This window comes from Xiphophorus maculatus, chromosome 24, assembly GCF_002775205.1.
Source record: "Xiphophorus maculatus strain JP 163 A chromosome 24, X_maculatus-5.0-male, whole genome shotgun sequence".
Classification (NCBI taxonomy): domain Eukaryota; kingdom Metazoa; phylum Chordata; class Actinopteri; order Cyprinodontiformes; family Poeciliidae; genus Xiphophorus; species Xiphophorus maculatus.
Genome location: NC_036466.1, coordinates 14,309,040 through 14,318,532, shown reverse-complemented (window position 1 = coordinate 14,318,532; position 9,493 = coordinate 14,309,040). Strand labels below are relative to the sequence as shown.

Sequence of the window (9,493 nt, the reverse complement as noted above, 5' to 3'; positions counted from 1 at the left end):
ACAAGAACAACGAAATTTAAAAAGTGCCATCAGTCGGTGCATATGCTTAAAAACAAAAAATAACTGTTGCACAATTCACACACAATGTAAGAAATAACAAATAACTGGTAAAAAAACAACAACAACAAACAAACAAAAACAAACTAATAAATAAGAACAGCCACATTCTCACATACATCATTCATGATGATTAATGGTTGTTTTTGATTGCATTTAGTTTTGTTATTGCTGTCGGGTAGAAACTGTCTCTGAGACGGTTGGTTCTGGTTCTGGTTGCTCTGTATCTTCTGCCTGAAGGCAGCAGTGTGAACAGAGAAGGTCCGGGGTGAGAAGTGTCCTTTGTGATGTGTTGTGCTTTTCTTAGACAGCGGTCGCTGTGCAGGTCCTCCAGTGAGGGGAGAGGGCAGCCAATGATTTTTTGGGCTGTATTCACAACCCTTTGGAGAGCTTTCCTTTGAGCCGTAGTGCTGCTGTTATACCAGACGCAGATACAGTAGGTCAGTATGCTCTCTATGGAGCACTTGTAGAAGGACACCAGCAGCTTCTCCTTGATGCTGTTCCTCCTGAGAACCCTCAGGAAGTTCAGTCTTTGCTGGGCCTTTTTTATCAGCTCCAAGGTGTTCATGTTCCATGTGAGGCCCTGCTCAATGTGGACCCCCAGGAAACGGAAATCAGCTACCCTCTCCACACATTTTCCCCCAATGGTTAGTGGTGTAATGTCCGTTTTATTCCTCCTGTAATCTATTATGAGTTATTTTGTCTTTGAGTTGTTGAGGAGCAGATTGTTCTCCCTGCTCCACACCAACAGCCGCTCCACCTCCCCCCTGTAGGCGGACTCGTCGCATCCTGAGATGAGCCCCACCACTGTGGTGTCATCAGCAAACTTGATGATGGTGTTGCTGTGGTGGGCAGAGGTGCAGTCGTATGTGTACAGACAATAGAGCAGGGGGCTCAGCACACAGCCCTGTGGAGAGCCAGTACTAAGGCTGAGGGCAGTGGATGTATGTTTTCCCACCCTAACTCTCTGCTGTCGGTTGGTCAGGAAGCTCAGAATCCACATGCAGGTGGAGTGAGGGAGGCCCAGGTCCCCCAGTTTGTCCACCAGTCTGTGAGGGAGGATGGTATTAAAAGCAGAGCTGTAGTCTACAAAGAGCATCCGCACATAGCTCCCCTGCTGCTCCAGATGTGACAGAGCAGCATGGAGGGCCGTGATCACAGCGTCCTCTGTGGATCTGTTGGCTCTGTAGGCGAACTGGTGGGGGTCAAAGCCAGGAGGGAGAAGTGCTGTGATGTGACCCCGGACCAGTTTTTCAAAACACTTCGTCACCACAGGGGTTAGTGCCACTGGCCGGTAGTTGTTGAGGCAGGAGATGTGAGGTTTCTTGGGTATGGGGACTATGGTGGAAGATTTCAGGCAGGATGGGACTGTAGACAGGGCTAGGGACTGAGTTTTGGTTTTTTGGTTTTTCCCTTTGCTGTGGAGCACAGCACTAACTAGAAACACCAACATTTCTAAGTTTCATTGAGTTTAACGGAATGTTTCGCGGCATGTAAAAGAATAGTATTCTTTCTCCAGCAATGTGTGCATGTGCGAAATCTCCGTATGTAAACAACACGCAGAGGTTTATATTAGTAAATCTGATTATGTTCAAGTCACTCTCTCAACAGTTATGAACCTATTGATCCTGATCAATTTATGGATGAACTGGTTAATAGCCGGATGCTAAAGCTAATGCTATCATGTTTGGTTGTTTCATTAATATTTTCTCCATGTTTCTGTCACTTTGCTGTTGATGTTTTCTAATTACTGGAGGACATTTTAGTTAAAGGTGAATTCATGCTATTCATTTCCAGTCATACTGACCATTCAGAGCATCAGGAGGGGAACAGTTTCACTTCCGTGTTGTGAGCCGGTTCTGGTCTCAGTGACTCTGATCAGACAGGAAGTGGAGATCAGTCTCTCTGCTGCCTCACTGCAGAGCAGCAGCCCGTCTGATGGATCTGCTGGGGACGGTTCTGCTGCTGGTTCTGGTGGGATCAGAGGCCCAGAACCTGAAGAACGTTACTGTAGAACCGGGTCAGGATGTGACTTTAACCTGCTCCTTTAACAGTAGTGACATTTTCTGGTTCATGAAGATCCACAGCCAGTTCAGAATACAAATTGGACATATTCGTTCTTCATTACTCCCTGTCTACAGTTCTCTAGACTTTAAATCAAAGTTCTCCATGTCTGGAAACCAGCTGGTGATTAAAACCGTCTCTGCTGAGGACAGCAGGCTGTACTACTGTGGGATGAAGCAGAGCGATCAGATGGTTTACAAAGACACCTTCAGTCTATCAGGTGAGCAGCAAAGACTTTAAACTCAGCAGATTCATTAGTTTGGTTTTGTAAGAAATGATGAAAACATGGTGGTGAGTTGAACCTGAACTGAGACTCAGTGTCAGGTTTACCCAGGCTGGGATTATTAACATGTTTTATTATTGAATTAGTCTAAAGGAGACGGTCAAGTCAAAGTAAATGTTTAGTGAATGCAGAACCTGGTGTTGAATGAATGTCTGAAATGAAAGAGCAGATGGAGCCTCAGGCTGCTGTTATCACTTCATTATTTTAATTTTTAGACGTTTACATCAGACCGATTCACTGTGGCGGGACAGGAAGTGGTCATTCAGGTAACTTCCTGTGATGATTCTGTGGTTTGTATTCTCAGCTCACTGAGCAGGAAGTAGAATCCAGTTCTCTACTGGTTCCTGTTCAGGGTAGAAGCTGCTGCTGGTTCTGCTGCTGGTTCTGGTCGGATCAGATGTCAGTTCTGACTATTCTGAGATGTTTTGAGTGTCTCTGTCACTTTAAATCCAAATAAGCTGCTGCTGGCCACGCCCCCAATTCACCTTTAACACTGGTACATGAAAATGGCTGCAAAGAGATGCAGTCAGACCACCGTACATCTTTGAAAAGCAAAAGTTTGGCTGTTTTCTTCCTGATGTTTTCAGCTGAGATGAAAATCAGCAGCTGTTAACTGACCAGCAGTGACCGGTTTGTTCCCAGTGTTCCCAGTAACCCGGCCCACCAGTCCGTCGGTCCGTCTGAACATCAGCTCCTCTCCTTCCTGCTCCTGTGAATCAGAGAGGCTGACCTTCATCATCTACCGCTCAGCTGCGATCCTGGGCTTCCTGCTGTCTCTGACAGGTCAGAGGTCGTTTCCATCCAGCGCTGAGAAAACTGTTGAAAAGTCACAGAAAGGAAAAAGTGAATTTACTTCTGCTGGTTTGGACATTGAGACCAGTAGATGATCAAATCTTATTCTGAAAATGTTGCTGCGTTTCCATCAACCGTATAATTGCTCAATGTGACATAAAATGTTTTGAAATAGAAAAGTTTTAGAAAGTATTTTTTGCTCAAATGTTTTGCTGCTAGAAAATATGATTTTATTGTGTTGAAAATGTTTTATGTAGCAAACCTGCAATGGAAACATGTCTTTGTATCATTGGTCACATGATCATTAACTAGTGGTTGCTACTGCTGGAAACCACAAAGAAGAAGACAGGAAGTGGTTGGAGTGTGGTAGTGTTTTATGTCTTGATCAAGTGAACAAACTTATTTCCATGTGTTTTTACAAAAGCGACACGTTGTTACAAAGTCTGTGATGTTTTATTATTGTTTTATTTCTGTCAGCCTTTTCTAACGTAACACATTAAAACGCCATAGAGAACGGTTCTGTGGTGAAGACTGAACTCACTCACTGCTGCTCTGTTTGCAGCTCTGCTCTGCTTTACTGGGCGAGGAAGAGGAGGGTCCAGGAGGACGAAGCTCCTCCAGTCCGCCCAGTGAGGATCTGAACTGGTCCCATCAACATTCAGCAGCAGCAGCAGCCGTTGTTTTGTGAAGCGTGAAAACATTTGCTAACCGCGGAGCTAGCAGCTTCTCTCCTCACGCTGCCAGACTCTGAAACTTTTCCCTCTCGGCCTGTTGGAGGTTTTAAATGTGTGACAGAGTTTAAATTTCACCGTCCAGTTTGTTTCTGATGGTAAACAATAAAAACTGGAGTGTGTTTTTACCCTAATCTATTTGTATCCATGAGTTTTTTAAAGGACATTTAATGGCATTTCATTTTGTTTAGTCAATATTAGTGAAGCCAAACAGAAAATCCACATCATGCATTGTTGAAGGTTTTCTCTGCAGCGCTGGCGTTTAGAAATCAGGTCACATTTCACCAGTTGAAGGGATTAGAAGTCAAACTATTAATGTTTCCTGACCTGAATGTCATTTTTTACATCGTTTTCTCTCTACTTAAAAAAGCTTCAAGTGTAGAAATGTTCCCTGATTTCCAAGCTTCCTCCTCAGTGGTTCTTGTAATCCCAGTTTATAGTTGAGCAGCAGATCAACATCAAAACTAAATCCAGCTGTCGAATCCAGTCGTTACCTGACCCGTCAGCTTGTAAACACTTTTTATTCCAGAAGAAAACAGGAAGTATGGTTTTGATGAGGAAGACTCTGGACATAAGGAGGAAGGTCCAACGAGACCAGAACAGAACTTTTCATTCACTGAGATGGAAACGTGTCCTAGTCAAAGCTCAAAGCACAGGCCAGTTGAGTCACATTTAAAGTGATCAGTTCAGCAGCAGAAACCATCCAACCTGCTGGGTCCAAATCCCAGAAAGAAGATGAGAGAAAGCGAGAGGGACCGATATACAGCGCCCACAGGAGGCCGAACGAAGAACTGCAGGAGGCTGAAGATCCAAACTGGAGAAGCGAAGATCCGAGGAATCGGTTAGTAATCCAAGAAACGTTCTGCTTTATAGGAAACAATTCATCTGATCAATGGATTAATCATGAACTGGAGGATCCAGACGGTTAAACTGACATTCAGAGGAGAAACGAAGGCAGAAATAGAAACATTTAGGATTTAAGATAAAAAAACAAACCTTGTTTGTCTGTAAATGTGTTTGAGCCAAAATCCTCCAGTTCAGTTGTAGCTTCACCTGATTCACATCCTGTCAAAACTTCATTTCAATCACCTTCAGCATCCAGTTATGAATCAGTTCATCTCTATATGGATCAGGATCAATACAGATCATCCACAGTCTGTATTGATGTTCAGTCCAGCAAAAGTTGTGGAGCTTTTCAGATGTTTTATCTGCAGATTCATCCTTTGCTCTACACGATCAAACGTTCACTAAAGTAACGCTGTTCTAGTATTTGAGGCTTTTTTTCTACTTTTTACAAAGGAATAAAATGATGTGTATTTTCATGATAATGTATGAAATCATCTCCAGGAGATCATTAGCTGCAGAATGTTCCAGTTTTAGAACATTTGCTGTTAAAAAATGTAATTTGAAGAGGCTGCAGCTGCAGCTTCTGTCCACTAGATGGCGCAGCCTGCTGGGGCAGTTTGTGATTTTATTTTCTTGTGTTTGTTTTATTGATATAATTGAAGTTTGATTTGATGTTGATGTTTATGAACAACCTGTATGTATCTATATGGATGTAAATGTGACACATTTAGGCAAAAGGTTTTATATTTTTCTGTTTTCTTTGGACAAATCTGGACTCAATCTGTTGAGTCTTAATGTTTGATAAATGAACAACATATTCATCATTTCTAAAGGAGGCCTGTACTGTAGCTGTTTACTGTAGGATCCATGTTACTGTGCTGAAGTTTCATCTAATTATGAATAAATATCAAAGCTCTAGTGTATATAAATACAGTGCTCTACTTCACAATACATACAGACTCTGTTGTGTATTTAAGGTAAAACTGCTGTATATTAACATTAACTAACCATATTCATACTGTTATTATTATCTTTATTTTTGGCTAAAAAAATACAACGACTATTTTCACCTAAATTATAACTACGTTTACTTTTATGTTTCCTTTTTTTTGCCTATTTTCTGTCCTGATTATTTCTAAGTACAATAATTATAATCTGACTTTAACATTGGAATGTTTCAGGATTACATGGATTAAGATTAGAGATGCAGCCTGAAGAAATGCTGATATTACTTTATAGAAAATGTTTATTTTGGTCCCAAACAGGTTTTTCTTTGAGATAAAGTCTAAACATTAAACACATTCATCAGGCCAGAGGATGATTTGTGGTTGACCTCATGACCTTTAGATGCTTTTCCCACAACAAGAAACTGCAGCAGCTTCACTTTGTGTTGCTACTGAACCGAGATTAAAACTGACCTGTTTCTGGATCCTCAGTAACCAGGCCGATCTCCTGGTAACCAGGCCGATCTCCTGGTGACCAGGCCGATCTCCTGGTAACCAGGCCGATCCTCTGGTAACCAGGCCGATCTCCTGGTAACCAGGCCGATCTCCTGGTGACCAGGCCGATCTCCTGGTTACCAGGCCGATCTCCTGGTTACCAGGCTGATCTCCGTCCCGTCCGCCTGGTGACAGAAGAAAAGGTCACTCAGATTTTCACTTCTAACCACATTGACTGAAACTGGTTTCCAGAAATGTTCACACTAGCAGTTCAGTCCAGATTATTTTAACTAAACTGAAACATTTCCTGGATCAGCATTTTCTTCTCAACAACAACCAGTTTGGAGAATTTACCAGTTAAACCAGTGGATCCAGTTGGTTCGGTGCGTTCTTTTGACCTTGGCGGGTCTTCCTCTTCCGATTGTAGGTTTGGTGCCGAACTCCAGCAGAACGTTTGTCTCGTGTTTCTGCCAGTCGGTAGAACCGGGTCAGACCACTGTGAGGGCGTTGGTGGTTTCTGCACAGAAACAGGAAGTGGCAGATTCTCATGTTCAACATTTCCCAGCAGAGCCGCGCTGGTTCCAGTTCAGGCAGAAGCTGCTGATGGATCTGCTGTGGACGGTTCTGCTGCTGGTTCTGGTCGGATCACGGGCCCAGAACCTGGTGAATGTTACTGGAGAACCGGGTCGGGATGTGACTTTAACCTGCTCCCTTAACCATACCGAGGTCTACTGGTTCATGGAGGACCAGAACCAGAGCAGAACAGGAATCGGACTAAGCGGTTCTTCAGCTCCTACTTACTTCTCTCCTGACTTGGAGGCCAAATATTGTCTGTCTGGGATCAGGTTGACGGTCCGAAACCTCTCTGTGGACGACGGCAGGATGTACTTCTGTGAGAGGAGGGAAGACGGTGGAACGGTTGATGGAGACCCGATCAGGTTGATCGTCTCAGGTGGGTTCTGTAGATCTGGTTCTGCTCAGGAGAAAAATCCAGATTAGTTCATTAATAATATTAATATTGATCTGTGTGTTGGCCTCAGATCTCTGATTCACCTTCAGTCTCCAGAACTTTCCATCTTCACCAGACTGTCAGTTTGTGTTTGTCCAGATGTCCTCCTGTCCGACGGTCCGTCTGTCCAGCCGGCCGTCCCCGTCACGTCTGCCTATGTATTTGATAACGTGAGATACATCAAATGGATGGTGCAGGTCATCGGCTTGGTGATCGCTGTGTTAGGTGGGTGTGGTGGTGGAGGAGGTTCGTCCATCAGCTGGTCTGAACATAAACTCGTCCTCTCTTCTTCTGTTGGCAGCTTCCTGTTGTTACTGTTGTTGCAAGAAGGAGGAAGAAGCTGCTGACCAGCAGATGGAGAATGAACGGATGAATCCATCAGATGATTGTGAACTTTAACCCCCTGGACCTGTTCTGGCTCCTGTCTCTTTAAGAACCACATCCTCTTTTGAAAGTTCTCTGTTCCCTCTGATTGGTCCGTTTCAGGAAGAGATTTTCTCTCTGCTCCTTCTGTCATGTTTACTTCAGATGTTTGATCATTAAGTGATGAAGGCGACTGTAAAAACATTTACGGTGCAGTTTGTAAAGATATGTAGTAAAACATTAACATTAATTTGATTTTTTAATGTGCTTCATTTCATTTAATCTCAAATAATTTTCACTAATCTGGATCTAATTTAGCTGCAATAACAAAACTCTGCTATAAAATCCTTGATTCTCACTGAGCTCCTGTATCACTACAGATTATTACATGTTTTATTTTTCATTATTTCTGCTGCTGGCTGCAAAATGATATAAATAAGTTGGTTTAATTTTATTTTCTATGAAGCTGCTTCCTCAGTCACAGTTCATGCTGAATTAAGTTATAAATCGCTGCATTTTCATTTCTAATGAGCTACAAATTTATTACAGATTCCACTAATGTTTAAACCACATTTTCCTAATTGCCATGTTTCCATTCCAATGTTAAAATCACATGTGAAAAACTCTCTTCACATAAGTGATTAGGAAACATGCGCACCATCATCCTCCAACCACTTCCTGTTATTGTCTTCTTCGTGGTCTCCACCAGTAGTAACTTCCTGTTGATCATGTGACTCATTTGATTAAAATAAAAAGTTTTTCCATTGCATTTCTGAAATATAAACTAATTTCACCATCAAACTGGCCTTAATGATTCATCTCAGAAAAACTCTTCCCCAAGAAATGAATCTTCTGATTGGACCTTTCCTAACAGCAGTGAGTCCTGTCCCGTCCTGGAACCAGAACCTGAGCTGGGTCCAACAGAATATGGATCACAAACGCAGCTTTAAATTGAGCGAATCAAAACAAAACTCTTCACAAAATAAGATCCAAAGTTCAGGAGAACATCTCAGCAGAACCACAGTTCTGGTTCTGTTTGCTCACCAGAACAGCTCTAGAGTTTTATTCTCCACAGAATCAGAAGGCAATCAGAACCAAACTACTGGATGTCTCCATCTAGTGGACAGAATCTGCAGCGTCTCAAAACTACATTTTAAAAACAACTAAATGTTCTGAAACTCTAACAAACAGGAAGGTGATGAATTTACAGGTTAACTGGTTCATAACTGGATACCAACAAGTGACTGGTAAGAGATTATTTTTTACATAATGTGAACCAGCTGAATGAAACTGCTAACTTTAACTTTAACTAGACCACTTTTCCCCTTGAACCACTGCAGTGGTCTGCTTTGGGTCTCTGTGTTTCCATCCCAGTTCCCTCTTCCTCCTTTCAATCAGAGTCTTCCTCATCAAAACGATACTTCCTGTTTGAGTAAAAGGTGTTTATGAGGTCACAGGTCAGGTGACTCTGATCAGACAGGAAGTGGAGATCAGTCTCTCTGCTGCCTCACAGCAGAGCAGCAGCCCGTCTGATGGATCTGCTGGGGACGGTTCTGCTGCTGGTTCTGGTGGGATCAGAGGCCCAGAACCTGAAGAATGTTACTGTAGAACCGGGTCAGGATGTGACTTTAACCTGCTCTGTTAACCATACTGAGGTCTACTGGTTCATGGAGGATCGGAACCAGACCAGAGTCAGAATCGGACCGCTCTTCTCTCCAGGAGCCTCCAGCTACGACCATCAGACCAAATATCTGACGGACGGGAACCGGCTGGTGATCAGAAGCGTCTCTGCTGAGGACAGCAGGCTGGTCTCCTGCAGGACAAAGGAGGACGATGAGGTGGAAACCTTCAGTCTTCTTCTACCAGGTACCATCCTGATGTTCTACCTCCCCCACCAGCAGGACCTCAT

The 9,493-nt window shown here is 43.1% G+C and overlaps 1 protein-coding gene across 3 annotated transcripts; it reads left to right on the top strand.

Moving 5' to 3' along the window:
- The first annotated feature begins 1,964 nt into the window (after positions 1–1,964).
- On the top strand, positions 1,965–5,377 carry LOC111607573. 3 transcript variants are annotated; one of them, XM_023329298.1, is made up of 3 exons: positions 1,965–2,341; positions 3,029–3,187; positions 3,759–5,377. In XM_023329298.1, exons 1-3 carry the CDS (start codon positions 1,996–1,998, stop codon positions 3,827–3,829), a joined length of 576 nt encoding a protein of 191 aa, XP_023185066.1. In that variant the 5' UTR covers positions 1,965–1,995; the 3' UTR covers positions 3,830–5,377. The 3 variants fall into 3 exon arrangements, with proteins under 3 accessions (XP_023185066.1, XP_023185065.1, XP_023185064.1); XM_023329297.1 differs by lacking the exon at positions 3,759–5,377 and having other exon boundaries at positions 3,047–3,409; XM_023329296.1 differs by lacking the exon at positions 3,759–5,377 and having other exon boundaries at positions 3,029–3,409.
- The last annotated feature ends 4,116 nt before the right edge of the window (positions 5,378–9,493 follow it).